The sequence below is a fragment of the Nilaparvata lugens genome, chromosome 1 (genome assembly GCF_014356525.2).
Source record: "Nilaparvata lugens isolate BPH chromosome 1, ASM1435652v1, whole genome shotgun sequence".
NCBI lineage: Eukaryota > Metazoa > Arthropoda > Insecta > Hemiptera > Delphacidae > Nilaparvata > Nilaparvata lugens.
In genome coordinates this window covers 99,241,269-99,262,465 of record NC_052504.1, presented here as the reverse complement: position 1 = coordinate 99,262,465, position 21,197 = coordinate 99,241,269, and the positions used below count along the sequence as shown (strand labels likewise).

Genomic DNA, 21,197 nt, shown 5'->3' with positions numbered 1-21,197 from the left:
AATTTTCCCTAGTGCAAAGCACGGTTCATCTGCTAGTATGTTAATTTATAAGGTGATTGACGGTGTCAGACTGAACGCAACTAAATTTGAGGCCATAAAGTTCTGAGCTGAATTTGCGAGGGAATTCACTGACTCACAGTGTTGATGGTCACTTGATTCAGAAAAAGTTCCTTGGATTGACAATTGACCAACGATTGTCTTGAAATTTCCATGTGGATGGTGTATTGAATAAGATAGTAAAAAGTAAATTCGAATGGCTTTTGTTGGTGGGGAGTCCCTTGCGGGAAGGTCCCACCGCCTGAATATATAATTTGAGCCGTCAATGGGCCTTACGACTGTCATACTTCAGCCGGGACCGACAGTTTAACGAATAAGATGAACTCTGGCTTCTATTCACTCAGGGTATTGTCCAACTATTGCAGCCAGACAACACTGAGAACCATCTATTTCGCCAACATTCATTCTCACCTGTCTTTTGGAATAGGTCTCTATGGAGAAACATCTCTTGGAAACTTAAAAAAAGTTATCTATATTACAGAAAAAAAAACAGTAAGAGTAATCTTAAGGTTACGTTCCAGAGAGTCTGTACGAGAGAAATTTAAAAGCCTCAACATCTTGATTGTTTATGGGCTCTATATAACGGAATGTATTCTGACTCTAAAATGAAAAAATGAAGGGTATGTCAATCATCAATATCATACCCGCTCAAGAAGAACTTATACACTTCAAATAAACAAAAGAAAATTCTTCGAAAACGTCCCTCCTGCAAGGGAGTCAAGTTCTTCAACCAGTTACCAATTAATATCAGAGAAAAAGATGGTGCGGACTTCAAGAACGAATCAAAATAGTTATTTGTGCAACTAGTGCGCAAAGTGACAGTTTGCTGCACCGAAAGAAACGTTTACGCCCGAGCCGTAGGCGAGGGCGGAATGGCTTCTTGAGTGCAGCAGAGGAACTTTGCGCACGTATTTCACATTAAATTTTTCCTACAGTTACCATTCAATATGGAAAGTGGGTAATTATGGGTAAAATTCCCTGAAATCCATCAAATGTTTTTCTGTGTAATTCTATTATCAATAAGAACCTTAATTTATTCAAAATTGAATAATGTAGTAGTAAATGAATAAAGGCGGCTGTCACTCATGTGGTGGCTGTCACTGTCATCCACTGTTGTCCACTGCCTTAATATTATTATAACGTGCACCACAGTCACAGTTACCAACTTAATTTTGATTTTGCTGTACTGGTGCTCCATATAACCTACTAACTATTTTGCGTTGCCATGTTGCATATCTGGAGTGCAGAAAAAAAATTTCCTACAGATACCTTGGAAAGTAACCATTTGTGCACTGATTGCAGGCCGCAAAGAATCACTTTTCCGCACTAGTGCACAAAGTGAGTACTTTGCATACTCCAGATTTGCAACATGGCAACACAAATAGTTAGTAGGTTATATGGAGCACCAGTGCAGCAAAATCAAAATGAAGTTGGTAACTGTGGTATAGTGTGGTGCACGTTATAGGAATATTGAGGCGATGGATGACAGCCCCCCCCCCCGCAATTCAAACACACATACATTATTATTCAATTTGACAATAAATTAAGGTTTTTTTTTTAATAATAAAATTTCACAGAAAAACATTAGATGCATTTCAGGCAATTTTACCCATAATTACCCACTTTCCATATTCAATGGTAACTGTAGGAAAAACTTAATGTGAAATATGTGCGCAAAGTTCCTCTGCTGCACTCAACAAACCATTCCATCGCCTACGGCTCGTGCGTAAACGTTTCTTTCAGTGCAGCAAACTGTCACTTTGCGCACTAGTTGCACAAATAGCTATTCCCGCACTAGAGGGGAAAAGTGATTCTCTGCGTTCTGTAATCAGTGCAGGAATGGCCACTTTCCAAGGTAACTGTAGGAAAAGATAATTTCAATCAGCTCATTTATTCTATACAAGACTTTCTCAAGTGATTATTGTGAATTACTATTTTATTCTCATCGTGACACTATTTATATTGTATAAATGTGATGACAAATAAAGAACTATTTGATTTGATTCGATAAATTTGAGTGTAATTGTTGTTGTTTTGCAAAGGATGTGGATGAAGACGGGGCACCGAGATTTGACCAACTACCAGTGGCGTCTTGTGGCCAACGCAATAGACAAATGTTCGCTGCCCATTTTCGTCAAACTGGTCTTCGCCGAGATCTGCAGATGGCGCAGTTACACCAAGCCTCAGGACACGCATCTCGCATCTACCGTCATGGACTCTATCATGCTGCTCTTCGAACGGGTCGAGAAACAGGTTAATTATTTCCACTTAGAATGAGTTGAGAAACAGTTTAATTTTCACTTTAGAACAAGTTGAGAAACAGGTTGATTCTCACTTTAGAATAAGTTGAAAAACAGGTTAATTCTCACTCTAGAATGAGTTGAGAAACAGGTTAATTCTTACTTTAGAATGAGTTGAGAAACATATTAATTCTCACTCTAGAACAAGTTGAGAAACATGTTAATTCTCACTTTAGAATGAGTTGAGGAACAGATTAATTCTCACTCTAGAACAAGTTGGGAAACAGGTTAATTCTCACTTTAGAACAAGTTGAGAAACAGGTTAATTCTCACTTTAGAATGAGTTGAAAAACAGGTTAAATCTCACTTAGAGATGGTTATTAACTGTTAATATCTAGTACTTCAACCTTTAAATATAACACTGGCCACAACCATTATAACTGAAACACTGGGCCCCAACTATAACACTAACCCCAAGCCATTTTTATTTAAGCTCTCTCCCTTTAAAACAAAGTATTATAGTGAGGTCCACGTTATAATGGCAGTGTTTGATTAGCATTATCCGTAAAAAATACTCACAAATAATGTATAAATCAATCTGATTCTGGAAGTGTGAATGGAATGTGTGGACATGCAAAGTTATTTTGGTATGTATTTTCCACATAATTCCTGAATGAAATATGAATGTCCAAAATATATTCATCGAAAAATATGAACTTTTAGTTGGGTAAGAGAAACCTATAATCCTATCTCTTTAGCCTGGTTCCCACTGGTAGAGTTAGTGGTCGAGTAACTGGCATACTAACTCTACTCTACTTACTTGGTCGAGTAACTGGCATACTAACTCTACTCTACTCACTTGGTCAAGTAACTGTTTTCACAACAATTGAGAATAGTAGGTAAAGAGTGCTGTCTAGTGAACAAAACAAGCCTTGAAATGTCAATACGTTTTTTAAATAACACTTGTACACTTTTTTATAAATTAATACTTTTCAATAAATAACAATACTTCTTAAATTTGAAAGCCTATGGCACGACTCTACTCTACTAGCTCGCTCGAGACTGTTTTCATTAGCATAGTAGTGGTGGAGTAGAGTGAGAAGCGGTGGTGGGGGAAGGCGAGTGGTAGAGTACTATCCCTATCCCATGGTGCTATCCCACTCTACTCTAATAAAACCTAGTACTCTCCTATGACTCTAATCACCATGAACGTTGGTGCTATCCCACTCTACTCTACTAAAACCTAGTACTCTCCTATGACTCTAATCACCATGAACGTTTTCATTGGGTGAGTTCACAAGATAGTTAGTAGTACTTGCCCAGGGAACTCTACCACCAACTCTACTAATGAAAACCAGGCTATTTGCATGAGTACTCTACTACGTTTCAACACTCTACTACAATAACAGCTCGATTTCCAATGCTTTTAATTCATAAGTCAGGCTCTTTTTCTCTCTTTTTCAAAGCTTTTCATTCATAAATCTTTCAAATTCACTCATTTTCGACGCGTTTTCATTGATGAATTCGGTTGTGTTTGGTAGCACAGCCGACTCCTGGTCTTCCATGTGCTGGCCTACATCATTATTCATTCATAAGTGTTCAAAATTCTCTCTTTTACAATGCTTTTCATTGATACATTTTTCAAATTCACTCATTGTCAACGCGTTTTCATTCATGGTTGTATTTCGCACCACGGCCGACTGCTAGTGTTCCAAGCGCTGACCTACATCACATTTTTATCAATGAATGTAGTTATTCATTCATAAGAGTTTTGAATTCAAAGCTTTCCATTGATAAATCTTTCAAATTCACTCATTGTCAACACGTTTTCATTCATGGTTTCGGTTGTATTTCGTTTCACGGCCGACTGCTAGTATTCCACGTGTTGGCCTACATCACATTTTTATCAATGAATTTCATTATTCATTCATAAGTATTCTGAATTCTCTTAGGCTAGGCGCATACCAGTTAGTCAAGACAATACAATACATGATCAGACACGTTCAGTCACAATACTTCACATAGTTGTTTATGAGGACATGTTTAATTGCAATGATTAATCAGGGTGTGTTGCGTCATAAGCAACAATGTGAAGTATTGTGACTTAACGTGTCTGATCATGTCTTGTCTTGTCTTGACTAACTGGTGTGCGCCTAGGCTAAGGCTGGGCACACACCAGTTAGTCAAGACAAGACAAGACATGATCAGACACAATACTTCACATAGTTGCGTATACGCAACAAACACTGATTAGTCATTGCAATTAGACATGTCTTCATAAGCAACTATGTGAAGTATTGTGACTGAACGTGTCTGATTATATCTTGTCTTGTCTTGACCAACTGGTGTGTGCCTAGCCTTAGTTTCTAGGTTAAATGAAAAATACTAAGAAATTGTCAAAAACCACAGATTTATTGATACTTAGAAAGACCGGTTTCGGTTATTACACCATTGTCAATCTCTGATAAACAGAGATTTTGACAAGAACTCTTGTTTATCAGAGATTGACAATGGTGTAATAACCGAAACCGGTATTTCTAAGTAGCCTATCAATAAATCTGTGGTTTTTTGACAATTTCTTAGTCTTTCTCATTTAATATGTATAATTACCACAATATCAACTCGTCAACTACACAAAGAGTTAGTTTCTAGGCTTTTCATTCATAAATCTTTGAAGTTCTCTCATTTTTATCAATGAATTCGGTTGTGTTTGGCAGCACGGCCGACTACTAGTGTTCCACGCGCTGGCCTACATCACAGCGGCCAAGTCGGGTCTGTCGGAGTCTGAGCTGGAGGATCTGATCTCCCTGGACGACAAGGTGTTGGATGACGTCTATCAGTACCACATGCCTCCCGTGAGGCGCATCCCGCCCCTGCTCTGGACCCGCATACGCAACGATCTGCCAAACTACCTCAGCGAACGCGAGGCCGACGGAGTCAGTGTGCTCAACTGGTATCACAGGTAAGGGCCACGCCACATCAGGCGTTTCTGCACAATCAGCTTTTCTATAGTGAGGTCCACGTTATAATCAAAAATCGTGAAGTGGAAACATAACCTATTTTTGGACAATTTCTATCTAAATTTAGGAAATGAACAGTTTTGGGCTTTAAGCCTGTTGTTCCTTTCCCAATCATTCATAGTTGACAATTATATTGTAACCTATGTATCAATGAATGAATAAATAAATGAATAAATAATGGCAGTGAAGAAAGATAGGAGAACAACGTTGCCGATCATCTGTCTTGTCAATGCCTTCTATAGACGATAGCTGATAGAGGTTTATTGATGTAATATTAACTGTTCATTCTCGTTTAAGATAATCAATTATATTTTATCAATCAAAAAATAATATTTAAAAATCATTTCATAATGAATTTTCATAATCAAGATGAAATATTTTATTAATCAATTATAAATTCTACATTGTTAAAAGACGATGTGGCAACAGAGCAAAGCGAGAAAGAGATAGCGCTATGTGCTCTGGTGAATGATAGACAAGCATAGCAATACTATGCTAATTAAACACTACCATTATAACGTGGACCTCACTATAGAATATAGTGTAGCACACTGGAAAGCTTTCTTCTCAAGGTGCGTACAGATTTACGCGCCACGAACATGAGCAATTCACTTTTTATATGTGTATCTTACCGTTTCGGTATAAATAAAGATATAATCAGCTGATTAAAAGTGAATTGCTAATGTTCGCGGCGCGTATATCTGTACGCACCTTCAAGAATTTGAGTCTGTAATACCATAGAGAAACAATAGCATAAGTGGATATCCCATGGTATATAGCATTTATGTCGTAATTCTTACTGTTATCTCAAGCCGATAATTCATGTAATTCTTTCCCGTGAAGCTGTGTGACACTGGTAGTCTCTCATATTGTGCCGTTCATACACTCTCACCCCAACAAAACAGTAAAAATCTACAGTAATCGGTTTGAGATAACAGTAAAAGTTGCGACATAAACGCCCTATACCATGGGATATCTACTTACGCTATTGTTTCTCTATGGTAATACTTTTATTCGAGTATCTCCTATAATTTTTTTATGAGGCGGATGTTATTGAGAGATGAATATTCGAGTTAATAAAAGTCTTTTTTGTTTTATACACTGGCAGACAATTCCGAGACACGGCCAAGGAGCGTTACTTCAAGAATGTGAATATGGCGCTTTACTTCCATTCTTCGATTGCTGACTATTTCCTGGGCATATGGGGAGGTGGAGTTCCTAAACCGTTCAAGTACACTGAGATACAGAGACACAGGTGAGCTAACACATGATATCCCATGGTATAGGGCGTTCATGTTCTAAATCTCACTGTTAACTCAAGCCGATAGTCCTAGTAGTTGTTTTTGGTGAAGCTATGTGACGCTGGTAGTCTCTCATACTGTGTCGTTCTTACACTCCACCCGACCAAAACAGTAATAATAGACAGTAGTCGACAGTAATCGGCTTGAGTTGACAAGAAATCGGCTTGAAGTTTGGGACATGAACGACCTTTACCATGAGATACCTTCTTATGCTATAGTTTCTCTATGAAATTACTGAGTCTTGTTTGTGATCATTATGTATTGAGAACTTAGAATGCTTTAGTTCTCTCAAGTTTTGGCTAATATCACTCCATTTCTCTGTGCCGCATATTCCTCCAAGTCAGAAGTTATTTGTACGGAGTATAATGTGATTCTTCATATTTGCTGAGCTGGGCTGAATTGGGATATTAAAATATTCAATATTATTCCCAATTAGTTATTATTTCATGTAGTTCTTCTTTTGAATATATATTGTTTGTGAAAGGAGTGTGTACCGTTGGAATTTGAATAAATAAATTGGAAACAATAATTATCATCGAATTAAAATCCGAATTAAATGCTGTAATTAAGTTTGTAGCGTGAATGTTGATGTTGTGGAACTCTTCCATAATTGAATAGACTTAAAACGTTGGCAAAATCCACTTTAATTAAATAAAAATTAACATTTTACAGGAGCATGCTTTTATTGCTGAGTGAAATGCTGTAAATCACCCCGAAGATTTCGGGGAAATGGTGGGAATTATATTTCCACTGTTCACCGGCTGCTGTGTGGGGATCCAGCCTAAGTTTTTCTTGATACATTTTTCAAAAACTACAGTTATTAAATTAATGGATCTAATTTGAAAATTCCACTCAAATTTTGAAAATTTGAATTTTCCAGATTCAACTTGGCTGATAAAGAGGGATCAGCTGACAGGAAAGTGCCAGTCCAGCCGCTAGTGTTCTACTCAAAGGATGGGAAAGTCACCAGATACAATCTGAGAAAAGTATGTGATTACAATATATAATTGAAGTTGCTTTCCATGACAAAACACTATATAATAACTTTGTTGAAGTTCTGACACTGTGTTACTAGTAAATATTTGAAAAAAAACACTCACTTTTTTGGAGTCTTGAGGATGCATTTCACTCCTGAAGAGGAGCTTCATCAGCCTGAGACTGATGAAGATCCTCTTCAGGAGTGAAATGCATTCCTCAAAAAAAGTAAGTGTTTTCTCAAATATTACTAGTAACACAGTGTCAGAACTTCAACAAAGTTACAATATATGAACCATGAATTTTTCCAAATAAAGTTTATTGCCTTACGAAATATATTTACAATTAAATACAGATTACAAAATGTAAAATTTAAGAGTAAGAAGTATAATCTTTTAACATAATAATACACTCATTACTCTTCATTGAATTCTCAATCCACAGACTTCCTGTGAATCAGTTGGAGTTTGAGGTTGAGGCAAAAGGGTTACTACCCTCTGATGCAACGGATTTTTTGGGGGTTTCTGTGGATCAGGGATTAACATGGTCCTCTCATGTTCAATCTCTTTCTAGGAGATTAAGCTCAGCTGCGTATGCAATGTCCAGGCTCAGGAGGGTTTTAGTTCATGAGGCAGTGATCTCTGCTTACTATGGATATTATGAGTCATTACTGTCTTATGGGATATTGCTGTGGGGAGGATCAAGATTCTCTGCCTCTATTTTCCGTGCCCAAAAGAGAGTCCTAAGAATCATATTTAAAAAGCCACCCCGTTTCTCATGTAGATCGCTATTCAAAGATAATAAATTTTGACGGTTCCTAGTCTCTATTTGTACCATCTGGCAATCTTTGCTTATAAAATGAAAGATGACAGGTGTGGATGTTCATCAACACAATACAAGATACAGGGGCTCAGTCAGAGTTGAACAGCACAGGACAGGGTTTTATGAGCACAATCCAAATTACATTGGCAAAAAGTGTCTAACTGTTTACCCCAGAATATTAAAGCTGCCCAAACCCTAAACTCTTTTAAGACTAATCTAAAATTTTGGCTATTAGAGAAACGTTTTTATGAGTGGCGAAGTATCTTCGACCATTGAATACGTTGCATTAGTTATAAATGTTGTATGGTCTTAGATATTGGTTATTTGTTATTTTGTTATTTGTGTTATGATGTACAAAATTGTTTTATTATGTACAAAATTATTGTGTTGTGTGTCAATATGTTGTTTTCTCTTTATTGTATGACTATTGTCCATATGGTGCTTGTCACTATCCATGACAGTATAATAAACCAATACTAATTGGGCGACACCAGCAAAACCATAATTTGAGTTCCGGTGACGAGTACCAAAACAGAAAACGATATTATTACTTCCAATAGGAGAACTTTGATCCAACATGGTAAGCTAAACTATGATATCATAACAACTATACATTTCAATCAAGGTGAAAGTGAGGAAAACCTATATTTATACTGTATGTGTAAAGGTGTGTACTGGTATACGCCCCGCGAAAATGAGCAATTCACTTTCAATCAGCTGATTATATCTGTATTTGTACAGAAACGGTAAGATACAGATATAAAATGCTTGGCATCAGCTGATTAAAAGTGAATTGCTCATGTTCGCGGCGCGTAAATCTGTACGCACCTTAAGACACAGACTTAGCAAATAGCTGGAGATAGCGAATAGCTCGACTTAGCCGGCTAACTCCAACATTGTGAATACCCCTATTATACTCATCTGCTCCAATAGTTAACTAAAACTGCAATATGTTGAGAACAATTTCGATAACACTTTGAGTGTATTTATAGCTATTAAATGCTACTCTATTTATGTTGTTATGCTGCAAAGTTTGGCTGCAGCATTGCATTGATATGTTACCGTTACTCAACTCTGCAAGTATAGAAATATATACTACCAAAACCTGTCTATTGTTTGATGTTCATATACCTGTACTATGATGTTCATATATCTTTGTTTACTAGGAGTATGACATGGGTACATTATACATCTACATTTCCTTCGTATTCTCCATTTTCTTCATCTTCTTCATCTCCATTTTTATCTCCTTCATCTCCATTTTCATCTTCTTCATCTTCATTGCAATGAATTCTTCAGCTGACAACATGATAAATCGCAACCAATTTTTCTCTTATGCTCTTGGAATGTAATTTATAACTATACCCTGAAGGAGTGTTCAATTCTGTTGTCCAACAAACTTGACCTGTGAAAAGGTTCGAATAATACGTGATCAAAATTTTAAGCTGATTGATAAAATCTTTCTATAGTTATTGTAGAACATACAAAACAGACGGATAACGACTTTAGCCTTCAGTAAGTCAAAAGTGAGAACTTGCTAAAGCTCGTTCAGTAATGATGAAACAGACAATATGAATAGTTTACTGGTATTCCTGACCCGGCAATTAGGAGGTACTGGGTACAATAGTATATTTCGCACCTAGAGCAGAAAAACATTTTTGCCCAAAAACGCTATTTTTCGCCACACACAAAAATAAACAATATATATATGAGAATAGTTGTTTACTGAGCACTTCCGAAAGCAGAAGTGGAAGGTCATAGCTCTAGCAAATCTTAGGTAATCTGAATATCAGGAAATTGTCCAAGTATTTTTATTTTTTATTCTGATTTTTCTAAATAACCTAAAAGATTATGTTCAATTATGTGGGAGGTTGAGTTTATACTTTTTTATTCTTTCAAATGACAATAAGATGATATTATTATAAATGTTTTAATTATTGAATAATGAACACAAATAATGAAAAGTTTTTTGATCAGTTGTTTTTTGATCACCTTTCTTAGTTCCATGTTAGCGGCTGGAAAGGGTAGGCTACTCTTTCCGGACTAGGCCGGAAAGAAACCTGTTATGACGTCAGACGAGAGTCGTCTGCAAATATAGTATATTTCGCACCTAGAGCAGAAAAACATTTTTGCCCGTGGTGCGAACGATATTTTTCGCCACACTACAGGTATTGCTGACAAAATAAATAAAGAATACAAAATAAAGAATACTCGTTAAGCTATCGTACCTATCTCTTGATTTTAGTGGTAGAAGATTTGCAGTCAGGATTTCAGATTCTTTTAAAATTTCACTTGGAATACCACAGTCATCTTCAAGCATTTTTGAAAATTCGGAATGCACTAATCAACAATAAATAATTGAATAAAACTGATTGCGAAGCGAATTAGTTTGATTCGAAACTGGAACTAAAATCATGGCGACTTCAGCTTATGATGAAAGTGGACACTCGCCCGATCTAGCGGATGACTTATTAAAATAATTAGCGCGTTGTTTCCAGCCATAAGCGGCTGGAAAGAGACAACTTTCTGGCCTAGACCGGAAAAGAAACCCTTTTCTGACGTCGTCTGCAAACAAGGTCTTTCAGATCTACGTAGGGACTGGAAAACAGCTGCTTTCTGTGCAGTGTGGCGAAAATGTCTTTCAGATCTACGTAGGGACTGGAAAACAGCTGCTTTCTGTGCAGTGTGGCGAAAATAATTTTTGTATAGTGGCGCTCATCGAATTTCCATCTAGCTGTTTACCCTATTGTCAATATTTGCAGTATCAGACGTCTTCGGGGTGATTTACAGCATTTAATACAGCCAAGTGCACATAAAATTATGATAAAACAGACAATATAAATAGTTATACTGGTATGTTTTGTATTGCAGTTTGGCGAAATGCCATTTCACTTGGTGCGTTCGCGTCGTTTCAAGGACTTGTATGAGAATGTACTGTTTAACTACAAGTGGCTACATGCCAAGCTGTCCTCGTGCCCCCTGCAAGCGGTGCTCAGTGACTTCGAAGACGCATGCGCCAATATTGATGACCGTGAAGCTACTAGGTGAGTCACAAGACAAAAAAACTGGTGTAGTACACTCACACAACTTTCCTTGCTCATTTAACTGAAAGCCTCATTCTTAAACGAGAATAATTTATGGGAATAACATAATGACGATTGGCGGCAACATATTTGAAACTACGATCAGACTACTGTATATGTGTATATATAATTGTTTTCAGAGTACTTTTTCCTTTGTGTAAATTCAATGATTTTTTCAAAGTCGTCAAAACAGCTGTTCTACAGATGAAATATCTCGACTATGTGTTCTTCTAAAGGTGCGTACAGATTTACGCGCCGCGAACACGAGCAATTCACTTTTAATCAGCTGATGCCAAGCTTTTTATATCTGTATCTTACCGTTTCTGTGAAAATACAGATATAGTTAGCTGATTAAAAGTGAATTGCTCATGTTCGCGGCGCGTATATCTGTACGCACCTTTATAAACTGCTCTACCTACCTACCTCATGCACGAGAAGGAGGTTACAAAGTCCATTTCTCAAGGATGGGGTGGACTCCCATTAGTTTCCCAGAAAAATGACTTATGCCAGTTGATAGAGCTGATAAATAACTATACAGGGTATTAATTTGAAAAAAATCTGTATGAACTTTGAAACGTATAGAAAACTTGAAATTAGGGTACCTCAATTTTTTTGGAAAGCAATACTTTCCTTACCTATGGTATGGGCAAGGAAAGTAATACAAAGAGAGTAGTTGGATACTTTAGTTAGGTTCACGTTATAATGGCAGTGATGAAAGCTAGCAACCAACGTTGTCAATACTGTCTTGTCAATGCCTTCTATAGACGGTAGCTGAAACAGGTTTAATGATGTAATATCAACTGTTCAATCTCGGTAAAAATAATCAATTATACTCTATCAAACAAGAAATTAAATTTTTCAATAATTTCATAATGAATCTTCATAATTAGGATGTAATATTTCGTTGATTATTTATCAATTCTACATTGTTTAAAGTCGGTCTGGCTACATAGGAAAGCGAGAAAGAGATAGCGCTATCCGCTTTGTTGAATGATAGACAAGGATAGCAATACCATTGCTGATCAAACATTGCCATTATATCGTGGACCTCACTATACAATAGAGTTTATATGGTATAAGAAGATATCCCATGGTATAGGGACATAGTTAAATAAGCTTTAACGTGGTCTAACTTTTGACTTACACAGCTAGATTCGTTGTCCATCTGATTGTATGTTCTACAATAACTACAAAAAGAATTGATCAATCAGCTTCAAATTTTGAACACCTATTCTTCGAACCTTTCTACAGGTCAAGTTAGATGTACAACAAAATTGACTCACTCCTTCGTTCTTTCTCAGGATATAACAAATAACATTGGAAGTACATGAGAAAAACATTTTTTTTGTGATTAATCATTTAGACCCAAATTTACCAAAAACGAAAACTAGGTATGATTGCCAGTTGGATATCAAATCCGCCTTCTCATGGAGCTTGATGTATGACTCTATCGCACCAGTAAAAATGAGAAAAATAATGTACTGACCAATTTGCGTTTTCCATTTATATTGAAGGGGTCATATCTCCTGAACGGGAGAGAATTTCTCCAATCCGTTTGCAGATTTGAGTTCCTCGCATCAAGGTTCTTAAGAAGGCAACTCTGATAATGATTTAATTGCTCTCGAAAAAATGAGAAAAATGATGTACTGATCTGATTGCACATTATTTTTCTAGTTCTTTCGGGAGTAATTGAATCATGATCAACTCTGCCTTCTTATGTTCCTTAATGCAAGGAATCGGAATCTGCAAACAGATTAGCAAAATTCTTCCCCATTAAGAAAGAGGATCAGATTAAAATTAGAATATATTAATGATGTGTTATATGACCCTTAAAATATATTGAAAAATGCAATTTCCGTTTTTTATATATTTAAGACTAGCCGTCAGGCTCGCTTCGCTCGCCATATCCGTCTAGCCAGGGGCTCCGCTCCCTGGACCACCGTCTGGATCGTTCAGGAATGAGAACAGCAGGATCGCTCCGCTCGCCTGCATTTTTCATTTGAGCATTTTCATCATATGTTAGGAGAATCCAGTCGGGGGTCCAGACTAAACGTCTTGCTAAACGGATATGGCGAGCGAAGGGAGCCTGACGGCTAGTAATATAATATTCCCAGGATTGAAGTAGCAGTGCCCAATCAATTTTTCCGCGATAAATGCATTTAAATCTTCAACCTAACAAAGTCAACTCAACTTAATGCCAACCTGACAAAATTATTAATTTAGTTGCCAGTTAACAACTGTTTCGAAGAGGTACTCTATCTAGATTATAGTTCTATAGTAACATATGAAATGGAAATTCCAATTATAATTAAGAGATTGGGAGAAGAAGAATATACATGCTAAAAGACGAACTTTAAACCCTTAAAAACAACCCTTAGAGTTAAAATATTGCCAAAAGATTTCTTAGTGCGCCTCTAAAGGGCCAACTGAACATACCTACCAAATTTGAACGTTTTTGGTCCGGTAGATTTTTAGTTCTGCGAGTGAGTGAATGAGTGAGTGAGTCAGTCAGTCAGTCAGTCAGTGAGTGAGTGCCATTTCGCTTTTATATATATAGGTGTTATATCTCCTGAACGGGACAGAATTTTCTCAAACCGTATGCAGATTCATGTTCCTCACATCAGGGACCATGAGAAGGCAGATTTGATGATGATTTCATTTCTCCCGAGATAATCAGAAAAATAGTGAATGATCAATTTGCGTTCTGCAATATATTCAAGTAGTTATACCCTCTGAACTGGGAAGAATTTCTCCAATCCGTTTGCAGATTCGTGTTCCTCGCATCAAGGAGCAGCATAAGAAGGCAGATTTGATAACGATTCAATTGCTCACGAAAAAATGATAAAAATAATGTACTGACAAGACAGAGGATCGGCAACTTTTTTCTCCTGTTTTTCTCCACTGCCATTATAACGTGGACATCACTATAGAAAGAGGTTAGAGAGAAAGGGATGACAAAATATAAATATATGATAGAAACAAAACTAACAGTAGTTAGAAGACAGCTCATTCATATAAGTACAAGATTCATAAATGATTTGCCTTTTGATCTGGAAGCAAAAATTAATTACAAAATACTAAAAAATTGGATAAGAGAAAACTATTTCTTTTCAATTGAAAGCATTATCTAATTTTTTAAAAACATATTTTTAAGCGTGGATTATTTTTTTTTCTATTATTGTATAAAACTAGGAAACAACCAATGTAACTTGCTGATTGCAACTCTCACCAGCGGGCAAGGCTTGATTCCTTTTGCTGGTGATGCCGGATTACCATTGAGAAGTATCTAATTATGATTTTGGTATTATTTATGCTTAATTTTTATTTTAATTATTTTATACTTTTGATTATAAAATTAAGTATTTTCTTTTATTATGTTTTGAATATGTATTTATTGTATGGCAAATAAATGATTTGATTTGAAACAGGGAGAAGAATGAGATAAAGCGAGAGTGTGATAAGGATAACTGAGAGGTGTGGGACGGTGGAGTGGAAGGGATAATCTAGAAAGAGGTTGGAAAGAAAGAGTTGAAGTGAAGATAAAGAAAGAAAAGACACGATGAAGGGATCAGATAAAGCGAATAACTGGAGGATGGAATGAAGGGATGATCTGGAAAGAGTTTGGAGTGAGAGAGAGTGATTGACTGTGTGCTTAATTTTTATTTTAATTATTTTATACTTTTGATTATAAAATTAAGTATTTTCTTTTATTATGTTTTGAATAGTATTTATTGTATGGCAAATAAATGATTTGATTTGAAACAGGGAGAAGAATGAGATAAAGCGAGAGTGTGATAAGGATAACTGAGAGGTGTGGGACGGTGGAGTGGAAGGGATAATCTAGAAAGAGGTTGGAAAGAAAGAGTTGAAGTGAAGATAAAGAAAGAAAAGACACGATGAAGGGATCAGATAAAGCGAATAACTGGAGGATGGAATGAAGGGATGATCTGGAAAGAGTTTGGAGTGAGAGAGAGTGATTGACTGTGTGCTTAATTTTTATTTTAATTATTTTATACTTTTGATTATAAAATTAAGTATTTTCTTTTATTATGTTTTGAATAGTATTTATTGTATGGCAAATAAATGATTTGATTTGAAACAGGGAGAAGAATGAGATAAAGCGAGAGTGTGATAAGGATAACTGAGAGGTGTGGGACGGTGGAGTGGAAGGGATAATCTAGAAAGAGGTTGGAAAGAAAGAGTTGAAGTGAAGATAAAGAAAGAAAAGACACGATGAAAGGGATCAGATAAAGCGAATAACTGGAGGATGGAATGAAAGGGATGATCTGGAAAGAGTTTGGAGTGAGAGAGAGTGATTGACTGTGTGCTTAATTTTTATTTTAATTATTTTATACTTTTGATTATAAAATTAAGTATTTTCTTTTATTATGTTTTGAATATGTATTTATTGTATGACAAATAAATGATTTCATTTGATTTGAAACAGGGAGAAGAATGAGATAAAGCGAGAGTGTGATAAGGATAACTGAGAGGTGTGGGACGGTGGAGTGGAAGGGATGATAATCTAGAAAGAGGTTGGAAAGAAAGAGTTGGAGTGAAGATAAAGAAAGAAAAGACACGAGGAAAGGGATCAGATAAAGCGAATAACTAGAGGATGGAATGAAAGGGATGATCTGAAAAGAGTTTGGAGTGAGAGAGAGTGATTGACTGTGTGCTATCAGAGAGGTGAACGTTATTCTTCCCCAAATGTTGGTCATATTTCAAGCAGTTAAACCGGGCGAAAGCATTTAAGACTTGAGTGAACTGGAGTTCTTTCACCGTATATCTTGGCACAACTCTTAGCTGGAGTTCGAGCTTTTCTTCTTTGTTGCTCTTGATACATTCTAAGTGGTAGGAAACACTCTCCCTAACCCCAATCACTTAAAGGATCAGATTAAAATGAGAATATATTAATGATGTGTTATAATTGAATGAATTGTGATGAAAAATATTATTGAATTCAATGTCGGGGGCCAATTTTTTTGTGCAATTGAATCATTATCAAATGTGCCTCCTTATGGTTCTTGATGTAAGGAACACGAATCTGCAAACGGATTGGGGAAATTCTTCCCCATTCAGGAGATATGACCACTCAAATATATTAAAAAACGTAAATTGATCAGGACCTACATTATTTTTCCTCCACCTCCTGTCTAAAGTGCTTTCTCTACTGCCTGGAACATAATACTAAAGTGTCACTTCTTCGCTCTCGGTACTAAAAAACAGAAAAACTCCCTAGAGCGTATTAAAGTGACTCTATTTAAATAACATGGGAAGCATCTCTATTTTAAAAACGTACATTTGAAATAGGTTTGAAGGTCTAAGCCCAGATGAGGAAGCATATAGAGTAGTCATTAAACCAACTAAATTCAATACCTCGACCAGACATTGAAATTTATGTTTGTATGCTAAAATTATTACAAACTTCATATCACTATACTAAAATAATGTATAAATATTTTTTCATATTCCATGTTATTCAAAATCCAGCCAACGAATATTCCTCATTAACTAATCAAATTTGAGACGGGAAATTCATCATAGTTGTATTGTGGCGGCCATTGTTGTTACAAGTTTTGCCGACAGATATCGCATGGCGCTGTAGGCGGAAAACTGTGATTACAAGCCAGCCCAGCTGTTTACGTTTTAGATTATGTTGTAACACATTGTTTGGTCACGTACGTTTTGAAAAATCATTTTATTTGCAGTTTTTATAAAAATGTAGGTGGAGGAAAAATGTTGTGTATATCACGAGTGAAAAATATTTCTTTCTCCCTCAGGAAAATTGTTGCCCTCGGCTTCAAACTTTTCCCTCGGGGAGAAAAAACAGCAGTTTTCACTCTAGATATACAAATAACTATTTCTCATTTTTCCGGAAGGAATAGAATTATTTCCAACTCTGCCTTCTTATGGTCCTTGATTTGAGGAACACGAATATGCAAACGCATTAGGAAAATTCGTTACCGTTCAGGAGATATGACCACTTAAATATATTTAAAAATGTTCATTGATCAGGACCTACATTATTTTTCTCATTTTCCTGGGAGCAATAGAATCATTATCAAATGTGCCTTCTTATGGTCCTTGATGTGAGGAACACGAATCTGCAAACGGATTAGGAAAATTCTCTCCCGTTCAGGAGATATAACCACTCAAATATATTAAAAAACGAAAATTGATCGGGACCTACATTATTTTTCTCATTTTTCCGGGAGCAATAGAATCATTATCAAATGTGCCTTCTTAAGGTCCTTGATGTGAGGAACACGAATCTGCGAACAGATTTGGAAATAGTTATTTGTGCAACTAATGCGCAAAGTAACAGTTTGCTGCACCTAAAGAAACGTTTGTTAAGTGCAGCAGAGGAACTTTGCGCACGTATTTCACATTAAGTTTTTCCTACAGTTACCATTGAATATGAAAAGTGGGTAATTATGGGTAAAATTGCCTGAAATGCATCAAATGTTTTTCAGTGTAATTTTATTATTGATAAAAACCTTAATTTATTGTCAAATTGAATAAAAATGTTGTCCTTGGTTATAATATATAATGAATAATAATTAGCTCGTTGTGCTTCGTTGAACCTCTGCTCACTATAGCAGCCCAGTCACTCTTACCAACTTCATTTTGATTTTGCTGCACTGTTGCTCCATATAACCTACTAAGTATTTTGTGTTGCCATGTTGCAAATCTGGAGTGCAGAAAAATTTTTCCCGCACTAGAGCGGAAAAGTGATTCTTTGCGTTCTGTAATCAGTGCAGCAATGGTCACTTTTCAACGTAACTGTAGGAAAAATTATTTTCCGTTCAGGAGATATGACCACTTAAATATATTTAAAAACGCAAATTGATCTGGACCTACATTATTTTTCTCATTTTTCCGGGAGCAATAAAATCATTATCAAATGTGCCTTCTTATGGTCCTTGATGTGAGGAACACGAATCTGCAAACGGATTGGGAAAATTCGTTCCTGTTCAGGAGATATGACCACTTAAATATATTTAAAAACATTCATTGATCAGGACCTACATTATTTTTCTCATTATCCCCGGAGCAATAGAATCATTTTCAACTCTGCCTTCTTATGGTCCTTGATCTGAGGAACACGAATCTGAAAACAGATTAGGAAAATTCGTTCCTGTTCAGGAGATATGACCACTCAAATATTTATATTAAAAAACTTAAATTGATCAGGACGTACATTACTTTTCTCATTTTTTGGGAGCAATATAATCATTATCAAATCTGAATAATTATAAAGAAAAATAAAAATCTCAGTAACCTTTTTGAAATATTTTATTACAACATGTTTCGGACATTGATGCCATTTTCAAGTGATATGAAGTAAATAAATAAATACACCTGGAAGATTCTTATTTTGATCATATGTTAGTGTATTCATATGATTTTATGAACTAGAACTGTAATTTTGGATTCAAATTCGCATGATTCTATAAAAAATGGGGTATCAAATCTGCCTTCTTATGCTCCTTGATGTAAGGAACACGAATCTGCAAACAGATTAGGAGAATTCGTTCCCGTTCAGGAGATATGACCACTTAAATATATATTGACAAACGCAAATTGATCAGTACATAATATTTCTCATTTTTTCGGGAGCAATGGAATAATTATCAAATCTGCTATCTTATGCTCCTTGGTGTGGATTTCTCTAATCCGTTTGCATATTTGAGTTCCTCGCATCAATGACCATAAAAAGGCAGAGTTGATGATGATTTTACTTTTCCCGAAAAAATTAGAAGAATTATGTATTTCGTTTTCCAATGTATTAAAGTGGTCTTATCTCCTGAACGGGAAATAATTTTCCCTACAGATACCTTGTGCACTGATAAGTGACCTACAGATAAAGTGACCATTTGTGCACTGATTGCAGGCCGCAAAGAATCACTTTTCTCTAATGAGCAAAGTATTACTTTGCATACTCCAGATTTGCAGCATGACAACGCAAAATAGTTAGTAGGTTATATGGAGCATCAGTGCAGGAAAATCAAAATTAAGTTGGTAACACTGACTGTGGTCCACGTTATAATATGGCAGTGGAGAACAGTGTTGCCTTGCCATTATGTGCCTTCATTAATTTAATTATTATTGTTCAATTTTAAATAAATTAAGGTTTTTATTAATAATAAAATTTCACAGAAAAACATTTGATGGAGTTCAGGGAATTTTACTCATAATTACTCACTTTTCATATTCAATGGTAACTGTAGGAAAAATTTGAAGTGAAATACATGCGCAAAGTTTGTTTGCTGCACTCAAGAAACCATTATTCTGCACTCGCCTACGGCTCGTGCGTAAACGTTTCTTTTGGTGCAGCAAACTGTCACTTTGCGCACTAGTTGCACAAATAACTAACTATTCCTAATCCGTTTGCAGATTCGTGTTCCTCACATCAAGGACCATAAGAAGGCAGAGTTGATAATGATGCTATTGCTCTCGAAAAAATGAGAAAAATAATGTACTGTACAATTTGCGTTTTTCAATATATTTAAGTGGTCATATATCTTGAACGGGAAAGAATTATCACAATCCGTTTGCAGATTCTTGCAAACAATCTATACATTAATTAGAAATCTAAGTACTGGTACCCTTTAAAATTGTTCAATCACGACTTGTTTCGGCTACATTATGCCATTATCAAGTGATTGGAAGATTAATAATATATGCCTTTCGACAGTTGAGGGAGGTTCTGTCAGCCAATCAATTGAGAAGGACATACTTCGCCTATGTTCAATCAATTATAAATTATGGAATCCTGGCCTGGGGTGGAGCATCCTCGTTCACTTTGAGAGCTGTCGGAATTGCACAGCGAGCAATCATAAAGACCTGCTTGAACCAGGGTAGTCGCTATCCGACTGAACTGGCCTATCAAGAATTTCAGGTCCTTGATGTGCGACAGCTATACATAAAATCACTCTTAATTTTCATCCGAAGTAATAAAAATGCAATATTTAATCCTCTTATCCATCCCTATCAAACACGAAATATGAATATATTTGGAATTCTACAACCCAGATTAGTTAGCAATTGCAATAGATTTAATAGTCACTACATATGCCACATTCTTTATAGAAATATACCCGCCTCCAATGGCAAATAGAACCCCTTAGCCTTAAATATGTGGTTATTTGAAACCGGCAGGGATGTCGCTGATCAGCTCATCTACTCCTCTTACCGATTTTGATACTATGTATATATTTTTCTTGTATTCATCATCATATATATGAATTAGATAAAAATCTTATCTATCATCATCATATATATATGAAAGTACATATCATCAATATATTGCTCATAATTTATCATTGTTCAAGTTCTAAATTTTATTTTGTGTGCCATGCCATGTTAAAGCTATATACCATAATAGTTATATTGTACTACTTCAATTCAAAACATATACTTTCTCCACTACATTTAATCAACTTTTATTTTTCAAATTATACTGTATTGTAAATATTTATAATTTTCTTTTTAGTATCAATTGTTTTTCATTAGAACTCTTTCCCCACACACAGACTTGTCTATGTGGGGGAAATTCACAAGTATTTATATTATTTATATATGTGTACTGTATTTGTAATGATTTCTGTGAATAAACTCAATTTGAATTTGAATTTGAAATAAAATAAATCATTTCATTTATTGTCAATCACTTGATGATGGCATTATATAACCAAA

At 35.8% G+C, this 21,197-nt stretch overlaps 1 protein-coding gene across 1 annotated transcript in view; it reads left to right on the top strand.

Moving 5' to 3' along the window:
- Nucleotides 1–21,197, top strand: part of LOC111054278 (NACHT and WD repeat domain-containing protein 2) — a 129,580-nt gene that overhangs the window by 50,685 nt on the left and 57,698 nt on the right. Inside the window, exons 10-14 of the mRNA XM_039419720.1 lie at nt 2,100–2,310; nt 5,015–5,259; nt 6,426–6,572; nt 7,499–7,604; nt 11,287–11,459. Of these exons, the coding sequence (XP_039275654.1) occupies nt 2,100–2,310; nt 5,015–5,259; nt 6,426–6,572; nt 7,499–7,604; nt 11,287–11,459 (882 nt within the window). The remainder of the gene's footprint in view (nt 1–2,099; nt 2,311–5,014; nt 5,260–6,425; nt 6,573–7,498; nt 7,605–11,286; nt 11,460–21,197) is intronic.